Consider the following 25,171-nt stretch of genomic DNA (forward strand, 5'->3'; position numbering starts at 1 on the left):
GGGGGCCAGGGTGAGTTTCAAAAATCTGTCTGTATTGTTTTTTTTATTCTATTTCTTGTTTTCTTCTATTTATGTTTTTAGTTGTATATCATCAAGAATCATAATATTTCCAGTAAATTGGCATGATACGGGAGATCGGACCCCCCCCCCAAAAAAAAAAAAAATGGCCCGGTGTATATTATGTTCATGTTTGTATATGATTTTATTTCTCTTTAAAAAATTATTCCTCAGCATATACACTGAAAAGATAACTTTGTCACACGGCCAGATTAATTCGTCAATCGGGGTAAAATAATTTGTTTTGCGATATAACTGTGAAATGACAAACTCATGGTAGTAACATAACAAATTGATCGAGCACTATTACAAAGTTTCAACTGGTGTTGACAAAAACAAACTTGCGCATGACTGATTTATTTGCGTGACGACTCTTCACAACCGTATTTGACAAATCCTCTTCGCGGTCAATGTAGAAATGACGAGTTTAAGTCGGCCATAACGAATTATATTACAAATTATTTGCTGAAAAACAAATCAATTTGTTGAGGCAAAATGCATGACAAATTTAGCTCCTGAAGACAGTTCGGGACACCCCGCACATAATCAGCGTCTTCGAATCACTCGCCGGTCGCCGTGATTTTGCTGCGAAGCAAGGCTTGGGTAGATCGTAAAAGGTAAACTTTTATACTAAAAAAATAAATCAAATGATTAATTAATGAATTTGATTGTAGTATATTACTGTGGAGATAACTAGTGTATGAAATTCTATAATAGTGAAGTGTTTTTCACCGAAATATTAGTAAATTGAGTATGCATACCTGCATGCTCACGGCTACCTCGAGCGAAGTTCCTGCAGACTTCATTCCCGTCTCCACCTACCCGAAAAGTACCGGTACGTGGAGTGGAGTACGGTACCGGTACGTGGAGTGGAGTGTACGTTACCGGTAGTGAAGTGGAGTGAAACCTGCATGAACTTCGCTCGAGGTAGCACACGGCGGGACGGGCATCCCATGCACAATGACAATACAATGTAGGCCTAAGCTTATAAAATGCGATTGACTCCAACAATGTCGAATGCGTGTACAATGTATACCGTACTGTGTGTGTCTTGCCTGGTCTTGACCGAGTGTCCTGTACTCACGTACGTGTAGACTATCTAGGCTAGTTTCACCAGTCTAGTAATACGAGGTAGGCCTAGGCCTTTATTTAGGGCCTAACTTACATGTTTTATGTTAAACTTAGACAATCGTTAAGTTTCGAAAAAAGTACCGGTACGCCTATTATGGGACTAGGCCTAAGTAAATGTAATATCATAGGCTAGGCCTTGCCCCGGGGACCCCGACACGTCTTCAGTACGTGTTCGGGCTGCCGCAGTAAAGGCTAGGCCCTACTTGTTATCAGTCAATATTTGTACTCAAATTCAATAAGTAGCAATAAGGAGAGACCTGTCTGGACTGCAGACTGTTAGTGTTTGCTACACTCATGTCTCATGACAGTCAATTGTTGGCCCAGGCCTAACTTACTTGCTGACTGCCATATAATTGCCAGGCCTTTTGACATGGCCTACATGTATCTACAAATTAATCCGACTTTGCACATTCCTATGCCCCACCGACGTCATTACGGGGGCAATTTACACATAAACTAGCATAGTTCGCTTAGATTTCGATTTGCGATGTTCACTGTCGCAAGCCACATGAACCCTACCAAAGATGGTAGGGTTTATGATTACAATTTTATAAAATTAATGCCTGAAGTACTCTAAACAAGATGTGTACAGGAGTGTGTTTGTGGTTATGATAAGCTAGCTGATTTACAGGCTGAAGCTGTATCTTTCTTGTCAGTAAAATTATAAATCCAATCAGCCTGTCACTATAAACACCAATAAGTTAACATGTTCAACAACACCAGCATTAATCTAGTGAACAGGGGTCATGATGTTTTTCATATTTTCAGTTTCTTGCAGAGTTTCGCAGGATTCATGGTGAGGACCTAATCACACTGTTCAACCAAGGACTACGAAGACTGGCAGAACCCCTTTCTGGACTTCACAAAGATAGATGCAAATGAGCCAAGAAAGATGTGACAGTTTACTTCCCGGAAGCTAAGAAGGTATTCTGTTATTCGGATTTTTTTAATTTGTAACATCACACATTAAAAACCCAAAATGTTATACAATGGAAAAATAATTCATAACATTATTCTCTTATTACAATGGATAATTATCTCTTCATTCCAGGGTGCCACACATGACAAAAGGAAACTGTAAATACACTTTAACCCTAAATAGACTGGGCTATTTCGACGCCTAAAAAGACTGGGGGGGGGGCTGATTCAGCACCCCCTTCGATCTCGGCTGTTGATCGCGCGATCGCAACGAAAATTGGCACACATGTTACCCATGGCATTATCTACAAAACTATAACATCAAATTCGGCAAAAAAATTCTTATGTCTCATAAATTATGCTAATTTATGTGTAAAATCTTAAGTTTGCTCTAATTAATAAAATGATGCCCCTGAAAGGCTAATTTTTGTTTCACATACTCTAGATAGGCATCTGATCAAATTGATTTTAAAAAAATTTCAAAATCAAATTTATTTCCCTATGTATTCTATTGTTTTCTAAATTTCTTATGTATTTCTTTGTTTTTTTACTTTTTGTTTTTTATCGTTTTTTCAATGGAAATTGTCGGGGACTTTATTTTGACCATAAACAAGATAAAATGAATTGATTTTGAGCAGTAAAAGGAAAAATAATGATACATTTATGAATGTTGGCTAAAAACACTATTTGCTTTGGATTTGTACACAAATTCACGTTTTTGAGTAATTTTGGGTCTGCATGCACTTACGAAATGTTGCGTAATTTTGAAACCGCGTACCTGGGGGTCACAATTTTGGTCACAAAAGTTGCGCGAGACTTGAAAGTAAAAAGTCGGCGAGCGACGCGGTCCAAAAATTTTGCGCAGCGGATTTATCGCGAAAAATGTCGAGGGGGGGCTGAATCAGCCCCCCCCCCAGTCTTTTTAGGGTTAAGAATTGAAGTTCGAACCCCTTCAGGCAACCAACTTTATGCTGACAAAGGCATGCAACCATTTTACACTCGCACTTGGCCTAGTCACTTGATGTAAAATGGATGTGTAATATCAATGTCCAACAATTCATGAGTTTGTCTCTTATGCCTGCCTAAAAGTGTTTAACTCCTGTCCATTTGTGGTTATTTTTGAAGCCGACATTCTGAGATAATTCTTCATTGAATTTGGTTTTTTTTTTCTATCTTTCAATAATTTCAGCATTAAAAGACAGCTGTTAGTTATGAAGCATGTTGGTATTTAAATTTAGAATCGTTGGCAGGGCCAGAAATTTGGTGCGAATTGATTCGCTGATAGGTTCTTGTAGACAACTTTATGTGTGAATCAAACTTGATTCTTGCAAGCTGGTATCATGAGAATGAAGGCAGGAAACTATTCATTAGTTATTACAGCTCAGAACTTCAGTCCCTTCAATTCATTCTTGATCTAAAGATTGCGGTGGTAACGTGGTGGTATAATCAATGTTGGATTCCAACTTGCAGAATACAAGCTTCTGTTTTGATTGAAAAACATGGTGCATTTATTTAAATTATTGACATTTCTTAATCTGATTCCAGAAATTGCCATACAGATTCTACCAACCTTTTTCAAGGAAGACCTGGTGATATATTCATCTCAAGTGACAAGGTATGGTACCGCATAACCAGTCAGAAGTAATTTTACAACATTGACATAGACTAGATTATAAGTTTCATAAAGCCAAAACCTAAGAATCATATTTTAGCATTCTTTTGCACTCCGCTCTACAACTTTAGACTGCTGAGCCAACTGGTGGGTGGTGTTTATGACAAAGTACACTGGTATTATGTGATCAGGTACTTAAGATTTACATGCATGCTATGTGTGATGTGTGATAACATAACATTCCAGTCAGCCCACTAGCATGCAGTTGCAAATTACAGCACCAAACAAAGCTGAATACATTCTGAGTGGTGGAATTTTGTTAGTTTTGCATTTTATCAGAGTGATTTATTTGCCAAAAATATTGTTGCATCTTATTAATGTTATTTGAATAATAATTGAAAGAAAAATATTTCAATCCAAGTAGGGTGAAAAATATTGTGTTGCTTGCTAAGAAATCTTATCGTTTTTGACTCCGCCTGCCCATCCATTGTCCCATAATGCTGGGCCAAGTTCCTTCAAAAAACAAACATATTTTTTGTTGAGAAGTTAAACCACATGCATTGAATAAGAAACCCTTGTTATTGTTTTTCATTGACAGGTTGATACGAAGCCCATGTACACACGTGTATTCTGCGATCAAGAGGAATCATATGAGCTTGTTCTGGAGGAGCAAATAGTCTGTCAAGTCCAGGATAAAGTGCATGCATTGGCTTGTTAAGTAGCTGGTTTTTATTTTTCATTCAGCCTATGGCTATGAGCCATCAGTCATGAAAATTCGTGAGTTTTGCCAACTTGGAATTCTTCAGGTGAAAGATACATGTCCTGTTGATAAATTTGTTATCAACCTTGCACGGACTCACAGAAGAACAGCCAGTAGGCTGAAGTGGGTATGCCGTGATTAAATAAATAAATGAAACCTTCTGAACATGTTGAAGAAAGTGCCCTCCAAACAAGGGAAGTAACTGAAGTCCGGCTGAAGTCATGGAACAGCTGTTTTTAAGTCACACAGCATGTCCTTTAGGTTAAAATTGTTACAAGTTTAAAGATTGTAAGTACATGTATGTATAGTTGTATTGATAAATTGTGATTTTTTGAAAGAGATTTGAAAAAGAAAGTTTAAAGTCACATTCAGAGCACAGTAGATGGAGATGGCTCACACACTTGATAAAGCATATTCTATGGAAGCTCAAAAGTGCCACCGAGATGTTGGGAAGTCGACATCATGGTAGCAAAAGATCAAATGACGAGATCCTGGATCTCATCATGTCCACATCTTTCAGAAGAGATGATCAGCAGACAAGATCCCGGATCTCATCATGTCGACATCTTTTAGAAGAGATGATCCGATGACAAGATCCCGGATCTCATCATGTCGACATCTTTTAGAAGAGAAGACAAGATTCCAGATCTCGTCATGTCGACATCTTGTAGAAGAGATGATCAGATGACAAGATCCCGGATCTCATCATGTCGACATCTTTTAAGAGATGATCAGATGACAAGATCTTCTATCTCGTCATGTCTACATCCAGTGGAAGAGATGATTAGGTGTCATGATCTCGTAACTCGTCATATCTACATCTTTTAGAAGATATGATCAGATGACATGATCATGAATCGAAGATCTTGTCATCTGATCATCTCTTCTAAAGGATGTCGACATTACAAGATCCAGGATCTTGTCATCTGATCATCTCTTCTAAAGGATGTCGACATGACATGATCCAGGATCTTGTCATCTGATCATCTCTCCTACAAGATGTCGACATGACGAGATCCGGGACCTTGTTATCTGATCATCTCTTCTACAAGATGTTGACATGACGAGATCCAGGATCTTGTCATCTGATCATCTCTTCTACAAGATGTCAACATGATGAGAACCTGGATCTTGTCATCTGATCATCTCTTCTAAAAGATGTCGACATGATGAGATCTCGTCATCTGATCTTTTGCTATCATGATGTCGACTTCCCAAGATAATTATCTCAACATCTCGGTGCCACTTTTAAGCTTCCATAATATTCACACTTCATCTACTCACAGGAAAATCTGAATATCTCAAGAGCTCCATTCCTGAGAAAACATAGTGCAAGGTCTTGTATCTTCTTTAGAATATGTGGGAACTTCTGTACACATAATCAATGTTGACTCTCAAATCTCCTGTACAGAGTATCCTTGTACAATTGCTGAGGTTGGTCTGATGGAGTATGCCAAAGTGTAGCTTGCGAGCTTTTGAATATATTGTGAGGTAGCCTCACCAACTGCATAAGGATTCTCTCATATCAACCTGTATCGGTTCAAGAACTGCCTTGTTTATGTTATTGCAACAGCTGAATGCAAAATTGTTTTTGAAAATATGCTTGTAAAAAAAGAAAAGAAAAAATAGTATTGTGAACAAGTCAAACAAAAGGACAATATTTTAAAACTTGATTGGACATTAGTTTTGGTCTCGATGTAAATGTGTTTTCTACAAGGTGCAGTAGTTGTACATACCTGCCAACTATTCAGATTTTTTAGCTTTCAAACTAAAAATTCTGGATAGTTCAGATTTTTGAAATTCTTCATGATGGTTAATTCAATCATAAAGTTCAAAGATTTTATATATAAATTAATTGGAAAAAATCACCCATCTTTTCAATTTGGTGATTTTATACTATCAATGTTGGCAGTTTTGGACTGGCATTGTGTATAGCTAAAATGTTTTGCTCTCTGAATGTGAAATGGTAAGTGGCAAGTGGGCTTTCAATTTCTTGAGTAAATCATGGAAAAAAAGTGAGAACCCTCTTTCAAGGAAGGAAGAACAAAAACAGTAAATACAGTTCCAAAAAGACTGAAACACTAAAGAGGAATTTTCATTCTTTAATGGCTGTGGATCAGGGAAATTTCTTTTCTTTTTTTTAAAAAAGTTGTCCAACATTTTATTGTTCTTTTGGAATGATTTTCAACTCTTAATGGAAAGTATTTTGATTCGTCAGGTTTGTAATAAATCATCAAATTTGTTGTTTTTGTTTGACAAAAATCAAATGGTTTTGTCAAGCAAAAACAAATATTGAATTTGATGCAATTGTTGCATGGTACTGGTAACTGCATTTGATGTCAGGAAGTTAATGCCAGGGGCATATGCAGGATATTTTTTTGGGGGGGAGGGGGTGGAGAAGTTTTGGAAAGTGGACTTTTTGCTAAATTTTCCTGAAATATACATTTATTTTTAATCATCGACCAAAAAAAGCTAAGAGGGGCGGCAATTTGACAACCCAATTTTCTTTTTCAAACGTAAAAAAGGGCGATTAATTAAAAGCAGATGCACAAAAGTAGACTTTTCGCATTTTGCAAACGCAAACCCGCACCCCGTGCAATGCATATGCCCCAGGTTAATGCAAAGTATTTTGACATTTTTAGTGAGTTTAATGTAGGCCCTAATTGTTCTAACTGAATTTGTTGCAATTGTTATGCAGTAGTGGTAACTGAAAAGAATTTGTTGTCAGGACGAAGATTGCTTGTTGCTCTTAAGAATATATCAAGGAGTTCCAGCTAATCTCTTTCGCAGCCTGCTTAACACTCATACTGTGACAGCAGTAGTCTCAGTATGAGACTGCGAAAGAGATTTGGTAAAACTCTATCTTTCTTTAAATGCAGAGTATTTTGACATTGCTAGAATATTTAATGTAGGCCCTAATTGTTGTAACTGAATTTTTGGCGATTGTTATACAGTAGTTGTAACTAATAAAAATAATTTGTTTTTGGAATGAAGATTGTTTGTTGCTCTTAAGGATATATAGGAGTTTTGGTTTATCTCCTTTGCAGCCTGCTTGAAAATCATACTGTGACGGCAGAAATCTCAATCAGGCTGCTAAGGAGAAAAGCCAAAACTTCTCTATATCCCTAATGCAGAGTATATTGACATTGTAGTGAATTTGATGTAGGCTAGGTTTGTAACCGAATTTGTTGCAATGGTTATAAAGAAGTTTTTGTCAGGATGAAGATTGTTGCTCTTATAGGAGTTATAGCTAATCTCCTTCGCAGTCTGCTTGACACTCATACTGTGATAGCAGAATTATCAGTCAGACTGCAAAAGAGATTAACATCCTTAATGCAGAGTATTTTGACTTTGCAGTGAATTTTAGTAAATATTTTATAAAATGTTACTTGCTGGCAAGTGTTGACTGGATTTGATGTATTTTGAATTTGTTTCCTCAGGAATTTCGAGGTTCTATTAAAACTTACAAAAATATTAACTATATCTGTATTTGTTTGTTTATCACAGGTGTGCTTTCTGATTATTACATGACAAATTAACGTCAAAATGCATTACAAATTGATGAATGAAAAAAACAAATTAAAAAATGAGAATGAGGAATTAAAATGTTGCAATGACAAACTTTGAAAAAGGTTTGTCAAATTAGACCACTTTTCATGACAAATTAAAATTCGTCATTTTATGGTGCATGACAAATCTATAATGACAAATCTTTGGCATGACAAATTTATTAATTTGTTAAATTAAACCACAGTAATGACGAATTTATATTTGTCAATTGACAAAGTTATCTTTTCAGTGTAGGCCTACTAATGATTAATTTTGTGTCTGCCCCCCCCCCGTAGTACGGCCCTATCATATTAGAATGGGGGGGGGGGCTATCAGCGGACCGTGCCCCCCCCCTTGAGAGGCACACTTTTTAGTTTTAACATAAGTGTAAAAATGCCTTTAAAACAGAAGTGTGACCCCCCCCCTTTAAAGTGAAGACTTTTTTTTTGCTTGTCAAAGTTTTCCTGGCCTTGCCTCCCCCCCCCCCCCCGGCCCCCGGCTTGGAAAACCTTGATCCACCCCTGCTTTTGTCAATCCACGGAACTTTTAGGGGTATTGTTGCACTGATGTTAATAATATTATGATTATCTTTGTGTATATGCTTTTTGTTAAAGCCATTGGAAACAAAATTTCTTTGTATGCTGCGTAATTGACAAATAAAATATTAATCTTGAATAATCAAGACATCAAAGTTGCAATGGTGCTCACCCCCTCATGAAGTAAACCACCATACTAGACCGTATCTGCAGTGTGTGTAACACAGCTGATTCAAGGAGTCTGCATAGCAGACTAGGTCTACTGTGGCTGCAGATTAAATGGCTCGCTCAGTCCTCGCGTTTCTTTATTTTTCAAGTTATATATAACTATATATTGTAACTATAGTTACAATAAACTTTTTGTCAGGCCGAGGGAGTGAACTTCCGGCTCCACAGCAGGGGCGGATCCAGCCTTCGCCAATAGGGGGGGGCCCGGAATTTTTTTTTCAGCCATATTTTCCCCGATCGGCCACTCGAATATGATATTTGCCGGGATTTTTGGTTTCTTTAAAGGGGTAGTCCTATTAGTCACTTCTTAGCTTTATTCTTATGAATAAACATAAATATATAATACCATAATCATTATTTATATAATGCGAGCGCGAGCTATTTTTTGGGGGGAATCTTATGTACTTTTTTTCTAAAAGTTTTGAACATTCTGGGCAATCCTGAAAAAAGATGTGTATGCAAGTGAATAATTATTACGAACGTGAAGCGCGAGCAGAAATGAACTGATGGAAAAGGTACTGTTAAGGACTTGCTTGCAGTTAGCCATGAAGACGTTACATATTTCAAAAAATCAAATAATGCGAGCGCGAAGCGCGAGCTGAAATTTTTTGACATTTTTACCTAAGGAATGGAAATTCTAAGCACTTTTTGTAACTTAACAGAATAGGTATATAACTAAACGATTGGTGCGAGCGCGAAGCGTGAGCAAAAAATTTCGGGATTTAGACCTACTGTACGAGACACTCTATTCAAGTTTTGTAAATCATGAAAAGGATGAGGAAGTGGGGATCTTCCTTACATTAATAATGCGAGCGCAGAGCGCGAGCGGAAAATTTTTATATATGTTTTGAGCTGATCGAAAACGTATTTGTTATAAACTGCTTGAACTTAGCCATGAAGACGTTACATATTTCAACATTCAAATATTGCGAGCGCGAAGCGCGAGCTGAAAATTTTTGACACTTCTACCTGAATAATGGAAATTTTAAGCACTTTTTGTAATCGTGGAAAGGATAAGACAAAAACTGAATATTATTGATGCGAGCGCGAAGCGCGAGGGCAAAAATTCTGGACACTCTATTCATGTTTTGTAAATCATGAAAAGGTTAAGCTATTGGAAATTTTCATACATTAATAATGCGAGCACAAAGCGCGAGCAGACAATTTTTTTCATATTGTTATCTGAAACTGGATAATTATTTAAATGGAGAACAAGCTGCGTATCTGAATAAACGTGTGTTTGAGATATCGACCTAGAATTTGGGTATTCTAAATACCTTTTTTACCATGAAAATCAATAAAGCGAGCGCAAAGCGCGAGCTAAAAATATATGATATTCAGATCTGAAAAGGGGTCACTTTAAGCTCTGTATTGCAAGCACTTTGTGGAAAAATTGTGAGGTGAAGAAGGATCACAGTTAAAACAGAGCTGATATTTTCAATTATTGTTACTTTGAGTTTTGACATAGGACCGGGATATTCTATAAGGACATTATGTCATCATAAGAAAATGATGATCGACTATCTTCCTATTTCTCTTCCTAAGCATGAGAGCGCAAAATCTATTAATATCATGGCCTGAAAATAAAAATATTGGACATTTAAAGCACGTTTGTAATTATGCATAAGATGCATGAGTTTAAAATCTATCAATGCGAGCGCAAATCGCGAGCAGAAATTTATGATTAATTGTCATCAAATGGTGATTTTAAGTAGTTTGTTTTAGAATTAATATTGAGATATACATAACTCACTAATCAAAATGCAAGCGTGCAGCGCTAGCTGATACGTTTTGACAATCTGACCTAAATAGGGATATTTTGAGAACTTCATGGAATACAGGAAAATAATAGGTACCTGACAAATCAAATTTTGCGAGCGCGCAGCGCAAGCAGAAATTGTTAATATTCAGACCATAAAACAGAAATTTTTACACTTTTAAAAAATCAATTTGTAAATAAAACAAAATAATGAAAGTTCAATTTCCCAGCTGAAATATGTTTTGTATATTGACTTCAGAATTTGATATTTTAAGGTCCATATTGAGCAAGATATCACCTAAAAGGCAATGCGAGCGCAAAGCGCGAGCGAAAATTTTATATCCCGACATGAAAGATTAAAAAAATAATAATTTCCAAGTCTTCCCCTTATCTTATTTTATTCACTCATCTTCCTCCTCTTATGCTTGCCTTCCTTCTTTTCTCCTCTCTTTTCCCTTTTTCTTTTTTTCCTTCCTTTTCCCCTTTTTTTTCTTTTTTTTGCTCCGCCAATAGGGGGGGCCCGGGCCCCTCGGGCCCCCCCCCCTGGATCCGCCTATGCCACAGTGTAGGCTCGCAGTCGCGTTGCTTGTTCATCGATTGTAGAAATTAGCCTAATAAAGTAAAAAGAAAGTAGAACAAAAAAGGGCAGCAATAGTCGATTGCACATAGTTCATATATAGTTATTATCTAAAGTGAAATAGCAACTGCGAAAGAATAAACTGTATATATAGGCCTATAACTCAAAGAAAAAGGCGCACTACGGTGAAAAAATAAGAAAAGGGCGAGAGCAAAACAAAGAAGGAAGAAAAAAGAAGGAAAGAAACAGGGAAAATAAGAAAAAAAGAAGGAAAGAGAAAAATGCACACACAAAATATAAACGGGAAAAAGAAAGAAAGGGGGAAATGTGGATATGCATTAATTGCCCGATTCATGGAATGGGAGTTTAATGTTCGGGACCGAAAATATTTGGGTCGTTATTTTCTGGGCTATTTGTCTAACGCAATTGTTATTGATAATTGCTGCGTGGAAACGGTAAACAATGAATGTCCGAGACCGAGGGCCGACGTTGGCTTGATTTCCGTAGCATTAACGTTACTTTTCTTTTATGCTACTACTAGGCCTACGTTTAATTCGTGATTGCAATTGCACGTTGAATGATATATTGTCTCGTACAAACTAATGCGTGTAGTCTAGCCAGTATAGTACGACTTTTTTTATTAGTTTTTCATTTGCAAAGCTGAGTGACGTGAATTTTTGTGATCGCCAGCCGACACTCTGGCTCTGCCTCTGGCTCTGGCCATCCTTGCCGGGCTGCTGCGCATGAAAGGCCAAACCACATGCCACACAAAGGCTCAAAAGCCGAAAACCTGCCCTAACTTAGCGTCCTCGCTCAATTGAGTTGAAGTGAGGTTCAGATTGTTTATTTTCCTAGTCGACAAGAGGTACAGAGAAGAAGAAAAAAATCCGGCATCTTCAGAAGTTCAGTTGACAGAGCCAGAGAGACTCAGAGAGGAGTCATTTTCAATTCTCAGTTCTCACTCGGATCAGACCTATTTAGGCAGAGCTCATCCATTTATCACTTCAGGAAGATCAGACTTCATCAGCTCAACATGGCAACATTAAATCCAGCAAGAACGCTTAACAATTCAGGAGGAAGATGCCTCATGGAGAATTGGGTGGAAGAGGTGAATAATTTGTAGTCTAACTTACAGTGTTACACTGTACAGTAGACCTACGTTGTATGATGTGTGTCTGACTGTTTTTAATTTTTGTTTTATGTCTTGCACTGTAGGTTGAGATCTACATTACATGTAGGTCTAACGTTAAATAGGTACAACATGTAGGACAATGAAAAAAACGGAACAGCATTTCTATACTATAGGCTTAAGGCTTAAGTTAATGATATATATTCTTTATTTATAGCATTAGTATAGAAATAAACTGATGTTTGTGGCTGCCTGGCTGGTGCCGAACGGGCCTGGCGAATATCTTCAGGTCAAGTCAATCTTCAAGTTCAATTGTTGTAATAGATATAATTATACATGTGATATAGGATAGGCCTAGATCTTATTAGACGTGGGCATCAATGGAAAGACGGGTTACAGTAAAGAAACCTCACGTACTGTATGTACCCTAGTGATGTAAATCTAACTTAATCATGTGAATACTGTACTTGATACTTATAGTGATAGATCTTTTTTTTCTTAAATTCTTTTTTTTTTGGATAGATTTTGTAGATTATAATGTGTCAAGCAAATCAGAATGTAGATTATCCAATCTTGAATTCTAGATCTACACACAAGTACTGTACGTTGCTATTAGATAGTCGTTTTCTTTATTTTGTTCTTATTGATTTTGATTTTCCACAGAGACAAGTTTACGAAACTGGGCTGGACAGTGCAGGATTGAATTCTGAAGAAAGTTACACCTCCAGCAGCTCTCTCCCGTACAAAGATGGTCACAAAGGAATCCTAACAAGAGAACTGGACACTCCCGTGGAGAAAGAATCAAACAGCATGGGCTCGTATACGAAACCTGCGTGTTGTGGAGTTCGAACAGTTGGTGAGTTATCTTTCTATCAGCTATCCACAATACAGCTGGGGCCCCGTTTCATAAAGAGTTACAACTGTTGTAAGTTTGCCATTATTTCAACTACCATGGCAACAGGGCTCAGCAGCCAATCAAAATTAAGGTTGCCATGGTAGTTGCCATAATGGCAAAGTAACAGTTGCAACTCTTTATGAAATGGGCCCACCTCCCTATTTCATCAAATTACTTACTAGTAATATGGGGGAGGGGCTCATAAAAAATATTAACACTGCACATTTTACCCAACAGAATGCCATGCTTATTACCGGATGTACTGGAAAAATGCAGAAAGCTGCAGCCAAGTTTCCAGGTCTAGCTTTCATCCAATCAAAGTTATTTGAAGTTATTACTTGGCAATTCATTATTTTTATACCACAATCGTTTGGCTATTGAGTTTTGATAAATGTATATTTATCCATCCATATATGCTCACAACTAATTGATCAGATTAAGAATGTATATCTATTCTAACTGTGAAATGTAATAAAGTAAATTCATTTGAATTCAAGTTGGTAATTAGAAAGCTAGAAAAGCAGTGGATAGCAATCATTGAAATAAACTCTATATGTATGAACTTGATTATTTTTTTGACACACAGGCCGTAAGAAGGAGTTGATGGAGAGAGCGTTGTATGCTAAAGTAAGCCAAGAGATACAAGATGAGGTCAATGAGCCCCCTCCTATCGCAGAGTACAAGTCGGTTACTCAGAAGGATTTCTTTGATGATGACTTCAAGTCGGAGTTACCAGCTCCTCTTTACGAGCATAATGTCAACACTGAGCAGCCAATCACGTTCTGGAGCCAGCATAAAGAAAAGATTCCAGTAAGTTTTTCTAACCATTAGTATAATGTATAATTGAATATGAGCATCAGCACATGATACATTGTCAGCAATAGTTAAAGGGGAAGTTCACCCTGACAAAAAGTTTATTGTAAAAATAGCAGAAAAAATAATGAAAAATATTGCCGTAGGTTTGAGAAAAATTCATCAAATAATTAAAAAGTTATAGAATTTCAATGATTTGATTTGTGACGTCATATGCGAGCAGCATTCTTACGTAGTGAATGGTAAAAAATCAAGGAAATGTCATTTTCTCCGAAAATTGAAAATGGTTTTCACTGTACCTTTTGTATATCAATAGACAAATCATTTCACACCTGATCATGAATAGAAAACAAAATTAAGTCATCCGGAACCATACAAAATTTGAAATTCATACATTTTATATTACATAACAAATGGGGCAGCTGCTCGTTTATGACGTCACAAATCCAAAACTTTGAACTCTAATAACTTCCTTAGTCTTTAACGGATTTTCCTCAAACCTTCACCAATATTTCTTACTATTTTTTCTGCTATTTTTTCAACAAAGTTTTCTTCAGGGTGGACTTTCCCTTTAAGAACAAATGTCTGTTGGAAGTTTTTCTTAACAAAAAACCAGCACCCAATTCTGGTCAATAAACAGAAAACAATGCAAGATGGTATGTGGTGGTTGTGTGGGGTCTGCTGCATCGAACACATTTTTTATAATTAGAGTGACAGTAAAGATAATGAGCTGTTGCATCCACCTACATGTAGGTTATACATGTAGATAAGCTCCTACAAGTAAATAAAAACAAAAATCTGCAACATTTGATAACATTTAACATTGCATTTAATCTGGATTTTCCTGGGCTTTTTTTTTTAGTTTCCAGGACTCTTGAGCATTTTGGGGGCTAAATTGGCCCCAGCCCCCATGTGTTTTTTTTTTGTCTAATAAAAAATACTTCTCTTTTCTATCTTTGTAGGGTGTATCACAAGTCAAGACATTAGACACACCATTCAAGAAGAACTCATCCTTCAGCAAGCCCATCGCTGAGAGTTTTGATCAGCCTCAGCCGTATGAACAAGAGAAGCATCCCTTCTTATAAACCAGGAGAATGACGGCATGCTTTTCATCACCAAACATCAACTTATTCTACCCTGTTGACCAATTTAGTGGAGAAAGCGAACATGAAGATGCACCTGTGGACAGTATGTAACTGCATGTACATGTACTTTGGTCTTACATGTTAGTCTCAGAGCAGTAAGATTACGATAAAAAGGAAACTGTCTTTGCTTCTACAAGTATTTTACTGGCGTAGGAACATTCCACTACATTGAGCATTGTCCAGAGAGAACTTGCAGATATACTTACAATATATGTAGTTAATATCTTTACTACTGATTTCTGCTTTTTACAGGGACCACTTATGTACAGTAGGCAACAAGTTAACTTAATACCTCTAGGTCCTATTTGCTCTCATAGCATCCAAAGCTTGTTAGTACGTAGTAAATGGACAGAGTTAAAACTGAGAAGAGTCGTGTTGGTAACCTCTCATTTACCGGTAGATCGGACTTCTTGAACTATATTTTACTTGGAGATTCATTCACTATTCTAATTCATTTCCACATTACAAGAACGTGTATCCCCAAACAAATATTTTTGATATGAAGATATAGAAATAAAAATGTGTTTTATCAGGTGAATTTGAGATATTATGTAAAATTTTGTTTGATGAGATGTCCGATGGAAGGAAAATATCAATTTTTTTCTTCTTTTTTATATTAAACCAATCTTTAAACATGGAATGGTCTGAAAACTTTAAGAATATTATCTTTGTAGCTTTCAAATGCAATATTGATAGTTAAAGTTATAAGATACATGTAAGTGCTGAAAAGGCCATTTTAGAAGAAACATAAAACCATTACCAAGCCTAGAGAGGGCGCTTGATATGAAAACATTCCAAATTTGAATTTTTTATGCTTAAAAATCCTCTTGGCAACATAGTGATTCTAGAGTGATGTCGTGACGTGCATCATCATCTCATGTCATGAGTGATGTTGAAATGATGTTACGGGTTGTGGCACAACTACATATATGGAGAGATTGTTTTGCAATTACTTGCTTCGTTTGCCCCTAACTTTGGAAATAGAATGAGGTTTATTTTCAATTGGTCCAGTGCCAATTTGTCCAATTGCCAACTCGTCTATTATCATTTGATCTACCATTAGTTCTTCCAATATCCACACTGTCTAATTGCCATTTCGTCCACTCACCATTTCGTCTAATAACCAGTTGGTCCAATAGCCATTTGGGCCATATACCATTTGGTTTAATTAGACTAAGTTTTAATTGTGAAAAATGAATGAAAATAATGAGTATGAGACTAACTGGTTATGGAACAAAATAGTCATAGACCAACTGGTGATTAGACGAAGTGATGAGTGGACCAAATGGTAATTAGACCAAATGTTTGTTAGATGAAATGTTGATGGATGGAACGGCATTATAAATGAAGGTAGACCATGCGGTGAGTGGACGAGTTGGCAACAGCCAAACTGGCAATTAACCTAGAATGATTGTCTGCCATTTCTTGTTCTTTGTGTCCCAAAACAAGGTTGCTTAATTGCTTCTGCTAGTTTTGTACATTCCTCTTTGATGCCTCATTTCACATGGACTCTGTGCACAGAAATCAGGCTGAACTTTGTCACAAAATTTGTGAACAAGTCTTTAGTTTCCGAGGAGACCATTTGATATTTAGAAAAAAAATGTTGATCTGTTTTGTATTTCTTTCTTGTTCATTCTCTTCATCAAGCCTGTAGCATGTATTTGCATGACACATTTGTTTTGTAAGTGAGCTTGATACAAAAAATGCATAAAGAATGAATTGGCGAAGAAATCCTTTTTGTTTAGGTATGTTATATTTATGTTAAATATGAATGGGTTAAAATGTTCAAGAGGCCCAGGTATTTAATGATTTTGCCAGGTTGTTAGGTGACCACAGTTGATGAGGTCATAATCACATGACAAATATCCATGTCATTATTTCAGAAAATAACCTTGTTTTGTTGAAACATTAGAAACATTTGTATTAAGCGCTTTATAAATGTTGCATACCATTATTATTTGTTTAGTTACATTGTAGTAAAAATACCCAATTCAACATGCGCCTTTGAGATAGTATAAAGCCCTACCAAATGCATCTGCCATGTTGGGTGTGTTCAATATAGTTTCCATGGTATTTTATTTCGGTAATTTTTGCTTACGGCAATCACCCAAAATTTTGTCCTGAAGTGAAATTGAAAACAAAAAAAATGTAATAAAATCATAATAGAACTGCTAGTTCATAGCAAAACAGGTGATTGTATATTATTTTTCAGTGTTTTTCACATCAATATTTTGTGAAAGATTGTCTCTAACTACATGTACATTATTTCATTTTATCGTTATGAAATGCATGTACATATGTTTTGTGAGGTAGATTTTGTCGAATCTACACATACTGATTTTATTAAGTGTTCCCTGTAATTTGAACTATGTATATATTGGAAAGAAAATAATTTAAAAAAAGTGTAAGAATTAATGAAGAAAAATATATTCCTATTGTGCGATTCAGTTACAGCTTGTATTGTGTGTATTTTGTCGAAATGAAATCTCGGTTCATATTAGGCCCTGTGTGGAATATTTTGCCCTGCTTTATTTTCTCGGGGGGGGGGGGGGGGGGGGGGGGGGGTTGAAGTGTGTGTGCACATATGTGAAGGTGTTTTAGGCATCTGAATCCACTTGGTCTACTAGCAGACCATGTAATTACAATTTGGTCCAACTGATGATCGGTTGGTGTAATACTCTGTGTAACTGTCCATTAGTCTGATGTCAAGGTGCTCTTCCCCCCCCCCCCCTTTTTCTATTAAATGCAATTTGTCGAATCTAAACTGGTTTGTAGTGGTGTTAGACCAAATTGATTTTAGGCGAAATGGGTGTAGTCTAACTTGATATTAGACAAAATAGGTTAAGGAGCACAAGAGCAATAGACGAACTGGCAGAAGATTTTATCGGATGCCCCAAATCAAGATAGATCGAGACAAAATGGTTGTAGACTTATTTGTCCGACAAGTTGTCAGATCTGACAACTTTCCTTGATTCCGATTGGCCGAGAGGCATTGTTACTATGGTAACTGTCGGATAAAACTGGGGAGCGTTTCATTAAAAAACTTGTCGGACATTTTATCCGACAGTTATCATAGTAACACTACATCTCGGTCAATCAAAATAAGGAAAAGATGTTAGATCAACGGGGCCCTGGGCCCCGTTGCAGAAAGAGTTGCAATCAAACGCAACTCTAAAAATCATGCGCAACTTGATTTTCAACCAATCAACAGCGCGTATTTTGGACTTGCGATTGATTTTTTGACTTGCGTTGAAACGCAACTCTTTCTGCAACGGGACCCTGGCAACTTGTCGGACGAAAATGTTGAAACGCTTCCCAGGACCCCGTCCTTACAAAGAGTTGAGATCGATCCGATCAATCACAACTATGGATGGCCAGCAATGTCACCATCGAAAATGCGAATTTGTTCAAAATATTTTCGAGATATGATGTATAAACATTCATTCATTCATCGTTCTCTTGAACATTCAGTGTGACTCTCTTTGTTTACGGAGAAAATAGTGCGAATTTCCCGTGGAAAAAAACTATGGCTTGGATTGATTTCCATACAGCTGAGATGGATTGGATCGTAACTCTTTGTAAGACAGAGCCTTGTTGACAATTTACCATGGGGATGGAGAGGGGGGGGGGGGGGGAGCTTCAAAACAAATACGCAAATGTTTCGAGACAATATTTAAAGGACAAGTCCACCCCAACAAAAAGTTGATTTGAATAAAAAGAGAAAAATCCAACAAATATAACACCTGAAAATTTCATCAAAATCGGATGAAAAATAAGAAATTTATGACATTTCAAAGTTTTGCTAAATTTCACAAAACGGCTATATGCACATCGTGGTTGGTATGCAAATGAGGAGACTGATGACGTCATCCACTCACTATTTCTTTTGTATATTATTGTTTGAATTATACAATATTTCATTGGAATTGACCTTTCAAGAATCACAAGAGACAATCATCGGATACACATTTCTCTCCCTGTCTCTCTCTTAAAAAAAAATCAAAATACGCAATGATTGGCGTATATATTTTGCACTTAGTAATATCATATACTTTTTTATATCCTAATATTTTACTTCTCGTTACAGTCCATCATACCAGTGCCCTGTGAACGACCCCCCCCCCCCTTTTCTTTTACTGACAAGCAAAAAAAACGGTTTCACTACAGTATGAAGATCATTTTGTTCCCGAGAAAATTTGACAAGCCGCAAAAAAAAGATCAAAACAACACGAAAATCACTACAAAATATAGGTCTTTTTGGTTACATATTTCTCAATTTTTTAACCAACTAAAATTCTAGGGAGTGCTGCCTATGGATAATAATAAAGATGCAGTACCCCCAAGGAGAATCTTCCGAGCCAGTGCCGTGCATCATACCTCGTTTACATTTTGTCTATAGTACTACAATAGTCAGAAATGCATAAAGTTACAATATGAATTGGCATTTTTAAGATGTTTTTGTACATGGCTACTGACAAAGTGCCCCGCTCCCCCCCCCCCCCCAGGTTACCCCTAGCTGCCTTTAACCGAGCTGTATAGATACACGACAATCTCCAATATAAACGAAGCATTGATCATTTGAGCGCCGTAAGTTCGCTGTCTTCCTTAAAAAAACATTTTCGGTAAATCTTTTCGAAGAAAAAATGATTTATTCGCCATACTACAACCTTTCTTGCTTTTAATGTCTGACTATAGCCCTAATTTTTCATTTTTCCAATATAGGCCTCTACCAATATGACAACAGAGAGTCATCAAAGGATAGACTATGCACATCTATCATTGCGTTTTTCTTTATTTTCTATGGTATCGTCGCAATTCGTGCTCCCCTCCCAATGATTTAAGTATAAAAAATAACCTTTCCGATATCAATATTGATATGTTTCCATGGAAAACACACTGTCTGAACTTTGTATGACGAATGGTGTGGTAATTATCCAAACCCTTCCTTTGTCTCATTTCTGATTAGGTGAAATGGGAAGGCTTCCATTATACATAAAGTTTATTCCCGCTCCCCTATCTTCAACCCCCTTTTCTCTCTCGCCCCATATCCTACCTTCAAAATCTTATCTCTCTCTGTCCCTCATCCTCTGCAACTCAACGTCTCCGATCTTCTTCTACTGCTCACCTTCGACTATCTCTAGGAACCCGCACTTTAACCCGTTATGGCGATCGTGCTTTTTCTGCTCTTGCCCCTAAACTCTGGAACAATCTCCCCATCTCCATCCGTAATGCATCCACTGTCGAATCTTTCAAAACACTCCTCAAATCTTACCTCATTAAGCAGTCCTCTTAACTCCATATCCTGTTCTCTCTCACTGTATTTGCTACTTATTTTTTCTCTTTCCAATGCGCTTAGAAACTGTAATAAGCGCTATATAAATGTTGATTATTATTATTTATTTTATTCCATAATTTCACTCTTGTAAAGGTGATGCAAATTCTCAAAGGGTACTGCTGGATACCTTCAAATATTTATGTTGCCTTGTTTGAAAGCCAGAGGGAGACAAATTCGAAAGCACGGGAAGTGAGCGCAACCGGGCACATCAATCCGTATCTTATTTTTAACAAATATAATACGAGCGCGAAGCGCACCATTTGTTTTTATATCTCAGACCTGAAAATGTTAATGTGTAACTTATATGCGAGCAGCCCCCCAAACCAACAATAACTCGCCAGGGAAGGTTTTCAGTCTGTAAACAGACAAAATAGTAATTTGGTCTCAAAGGAGCAAAAATTAGAATATTGGCTTATCCGAAAGTGCAATCTTTTTCTTCACTTTGTAAAAAATTGAAATTTTACAGTTGAATAATAAAAAAAATCATTACTTTGATACCTTTTTTTTTCGAAATGCTTGAAATTTTCATTGTTCACTGAGATTGCAAAGTGTGCAAATCTTATGCTCGAGTGAATCCTTATCTTTAACCCCCTTTTTTCTCTCTTTTCCCCCTGAAGTTTCACTGAATTTCTTCTGGATTCAATCAAGACTATAAGGGTTATTGTTGATTAAGTCTGTTTAAAGCTTATACAGGGTGTATCGAAAAAAAAAAAGGAAACCCAAATTTGATCAATAATAATTTCAAAAATATAACTGTGGCAATAGTGGGGTTTATATCAACAGATAGATCAACTCACTACCTTAGCTCTTATATAGCACTTATAGCTCGTCACGCTCATGCATCACTGAACGCCAACGTTCTGAAAAAGTGTTATAAAATATCAAGTGGTTCACTCTCACGCATCTTTCATTTTCAAAATTGAATTTTTTTAGGATGAAGACAAAATGATGAAACATCAACAATTATTCATTATCAAACTTTGTTTATTTTTCTTCACTTCTTGATCATTTCTTTTTAAAAATGTCTGTAACAAATAAGAATTAGTCTCTGAAATCTTCAAGCTAATGCTGATGAAATGAGAAAGAAAAGGTGAGTGTGATGAAACCAGATTTTTTTGCTTTCGCTCCAAGTCCCTCGATGTGTCCCCCTCCTCTCTCCAAACAAAGCTGACACCTGCGCTGGATCCCATTCATGACTTGTCTCACTTGTTCAGGGTTTGTCCTCAATCTGTCCACCTCAACTTGAATTCTCTCCCTTAGTTCTTGAAGGGTACCGGGTGGTGTGACGAAGACTCTGTCCTTCAAATATCCCCAAGGAAAAAGTCGCAGGGTGTCAAGTCAGCCCGCAAGTCAGCCCGCAAGTCAGGTGATCTTGGGGGCCATTCCACTGCTTGGTGCATCGCAATCACTCGCTGATGGAAGAGCTCCCTGAGTCGATCTGTCACTGCTCCAAGTCGATGAACTGGAGCTCCATCTTGAGCCCACCAGAGATAGCGGAACATTCCATTTTTTTGCCTTGGGAAATTGTTCTCCAACTTTGGGACAACTTGCTCGTTGATCATGCGGAGGTAGGTTTGACCATTAACGTTCGCATCGAAGAAGAATGGGCCTAACACTACGCCGTTTCCACAAAGACCAACCCATACCGTAACCTTCTCTCTGCTGCACCTCTTCTCAAAATTGAAGGCAGGAGGATGCCGAGACCCCGGGCCGAGACGGAGCGTAGTGGACGTTGTTCTTCCTATTTGCCCCTTCGCTGAGTGCGAATGCTGCTTCATCACCAATTAACCAGGTTCCTGATGAATCTTTGGTCTCTGTTGCAACGCTGCAGAGTCCTCTGAGAGAAATCGCGTCTTCTGTTCAGATCTGCCGGCATAAGTTCATGACGAATGTAGCCGATAAGCCTTGTGATCGTGTTGAAGGAAGCCTGTGTGAGCCCGACTCCATTTCTGCGAGCACTCGTCTAATGAGGATGGTGTTCCAGTTGCTGACGGACAGCCTCAATGTTTTCCTCTGTCCTTGCTGACTTTCTTCTTCCTGATCTTCCTTTGTTGAGAGTATGGCTCGTTCCTTCTTCATACTTGCGCACATTAGGCCTAATTGTCTTCTTGGTAGGGGGTCCCTATCCGGAAACATTAAATGAAATGCTTCTTGAGTCTGGAGATAACTTGTCTCATATACTTTCTTACCCCGACAGATCTCTGTGCAGTTGTGAGTTGCACCATGTTGGAAATCATGGAGTAGAAGCCTTGTTTAGTTAAATGAATAGACATTTCTAATTCATTCACCAAATTCATTTAATTAAAAGTCATTGGAATGCTTAACTGAAATCATTTGAATTGCTAATCATTTTGGGGCACATTCAAAGAAGCCACTCAATAGGCAATGAAAGTGAACCACCGTGTCTTTTGTATAAATATTTCAAAAGGATGGTATTCAGTGAAGCGTGGAGCCTGTAAGCTATGTTAGGTGTCATTGGAAAAGGAAAGAGTTGTAGTTTTTAGTGATATATGACTATTATAATAAAGAAAACCATATTTTTCAAATTATACTCGATCAAACTTGGGTTTCCTTTTATTCGATACACCCTGTATAGAAAGTGCTTTTTAAGCTAAATAAAAAAATATCAATAGTCATTTTTGGCGACTTATTGTTGGTTTCGGGGATGGCTGGTCATAAAGCGCGATGCACTGGCAGTCATTTAAAGCAAAACGAGACAATTTAAGCGCCATGTAACCAATTTGAATAGGATATTATCGTCATCGAGTGCAAAAGTCGAGTTGAATTTCATTTTCATTATTGTTGTGGTGTGACTTATCCCTAATTCTGTTTCAAAATAGATATTTAAGCATAGGCTAATGTTAGAGTTCATTCAAGCCCATTCTCTTTTGGGAATCGTTAAAACCCAGTACGTTAACCATTCTCTTGGGAATTGTAAAAGCCCAATACCATTCTCTTTGGAAATATTGTTAATGCCCAATACCATTCTATTTGGGAATTGCTAAACCATTCTCTTTGGGAATTGTAAAAGCCCAATACCATTCTCTTTGGAAATTGTTAAAGCCCAATACCATTCTCTTTGGAAATTGTTAATGCCCAATACCATTCTCTTTGGAAATTGTTCATGCCCAATACTATTTTCTTTGAGAATTGTTAATGCCCATCACCATTCTCCTAGCTTCGGATTGATATAGCCCAATACTATTTCCTTAGCAAATTGTTAAAGGCCCAATACCATTCTCTTTCGGAATTGTTGAAGCCAAATTCAATTCTCTTTGGGAATTGTTAAACCATTCGCTTTGGGATTGTTAAACCACCCTATTTGGGAATTGCTAAACCTTTTTCTTTGGGAATTATTAAAGCCCAATACCATTCTCTTTGGGAATTATTGAAGCCTATTAACCATTCTCCTTTGGAATGGTTAAAGCCCAATACCATTCTCTTTGGGAATTGTTGAAGCCTATTAACCATTCTCCTTTGGAATTGTTAAAGCCCAATACCATTCTCTTTGGGAATTGTTGAAGCCTATTAACCATTCTCCTTTGGAATTGTTAAAGCCCAATACCATTCTCTTTGGGAATTGTTGAAGCCTATTAATCACTCTCCTTTGGAATGGTTAAAGCCCAATACCATTCTCTTTAGGAATTGTTGAAGCCTATTAACCATTCTCCTTTGGAATGGTTAAAGCCCAATACCATTCTCTTTGGGAATTGTTGAAGCCTATTAACCATTCTCCTTTGGAATGGTTAAAGCCCAATACCATTCTCTTTAGGAATTGTTGAACCTATTAACCATTCTCCTTTGGAATGGTTAAAGCCCAATACCATTCTCTTTAGGAATTGTTAAACCTATTAACCATTCTCCTTTGGAATGGTTAAAGCCCAATACCATTCTCTTTGGGAATTGTATTGGAGAGGGACGTGGAGAGGGAATGTGAAGGGAAAATACAGTATGTAGCTGTGGTGATTGAAAAGAAGGGCCTCACTTGTGTCTCGATCCTCATGCAGCTTTTAGCTCAACTTGGCATCGGAAATTGTTCTTGTGAGTCTGTCTTTGTACTTTATAGCGCTATTTTTGTCCTTTTTTGTACTGATTATGAGTGTACTTATACATAGCTGTATATGCCTATATATGCTTTACACGACATTGAATGCAAAATAGTGTGAATTTAGGGTTTTACATAATATCTAATTAAGTAAATTTCGTGTATAAGAATGCAGTATTACTGATGTATACCGTTGTTTATGCATAGGCCCACCTTTTTTTCATGGGAATATCTTATCCATCATCTCCCTGCTAGGCTTCAAATTCAGATTAATCGGGTATTCGTTTAGAATATTGATCCAAAGATGGCCAACAAACTCGTGTGTTACTTATTCTTGTATCAATGATAATATACATGTATATACGCGTCAATTTCGAAAATATCGTGCATGCCTTAATGTCGACCCAGTGCGGAAATGCCAATATATCTTGACAAAATACTAAAAAAAAAATCAAATTTACGGCTCGTGGCAAAATCCATCACACTGATGTTCAAGTTTTAATTTTCATTTCCATTATTAAAATTATAAACAGATACAAATCAAACATACATCCTAAATATAAACAAATACAAATGAAATATGCATGATAACAATGATTACAAATCAACTATTACGAATTCCAAAAAATTTGAAAAATAGTTTTAACAAAATCTGATATGGATATAAGGGGATCGAGCCACT

At 37.1% G+C, this 25,171-nt stretch overlaps 1 protein-coding gene and 1 long non-coding RNA gene across 2 annotated transcripts; both read left to right on the plus strand.

Moving 5' to 3' along the window:
- Positions 1-247: 247 nt before the first annotated feature.
- LOC121415119 lies at positions 248-4,553 on the plus strand. The gene is made up of 4 exons (XR_005969951.1): positions 248-674; positions 1,957-2,112; positions 3,652-3,721; positions 4,317-4,553. It is a non-coding gene; the product is annotated as an uncharacterized LOC121415119 (long non-coding RNA).
- A 7,323-nt stretch (positions 4,554-11,876) lies between these two features.
- LOC121415120 (sperm-associated antigen 8-like) lies at positions 11,877-17,247 on the plus strand. Its single transcript, XM_041608218.1, has 4 exons — positions 11,877-12,235; positions 12,920-13,112; positions 13,738-13,961; positions 14,927-17,247. The coding sequence occupies exons 1-4, from the start codon at positions 12,161-12,163 to the stop codon at positions 15,047-15,049; spliced, it is 615 nt and encodes a 204-aa protein (XP_041464152.1). The 5' UTR covers positions 11,877-12,160; the 3' UTR covers positions 15,050-17,247.
- Positions 17,248-25,171: the final 7,924 nt, after the last annotated feature.

Source organism: Lytechinus variegatus, chromosome 5, assembly GCF_018143015.1.
Source record: "Lytechinus variegatus isolate NC3 chromosome 5, Lvar_3.0, whole genome shotgun sequence".
Taxonomy (NCBI): Eukaryota; Metazoa; Echinodermata; class Echinoidea; order Temnopleuroida; family Toxopneustidae; genus Lytechinus; species Lytechinus variegatus.

Bases quoted from the DNA above. Each gene is read 5' to 3' on its own strand.
- LOC121415120 (XM_041608218.1), top strand. From the start codon at position 12,161: ATGGCAACATTAAATCCAGCAAGAACGCTTAACAATTCAGGAGGAAGA. The intron at 13,113-13,737 runs GTGAGTTATCTT...TTTGACACACAG, and splicing joins TTGTGGAGTTCGAACAGTTG to GCCGTAAGAAGGAGTTGATG. The intron at 13,962-14,926 runs GTAAGTTTTTCT...CTATCTTTGTAG, and splicing joins AGCATAAAGAAAAGATTCCA to GGTGTATCACAAGTCAAGAC.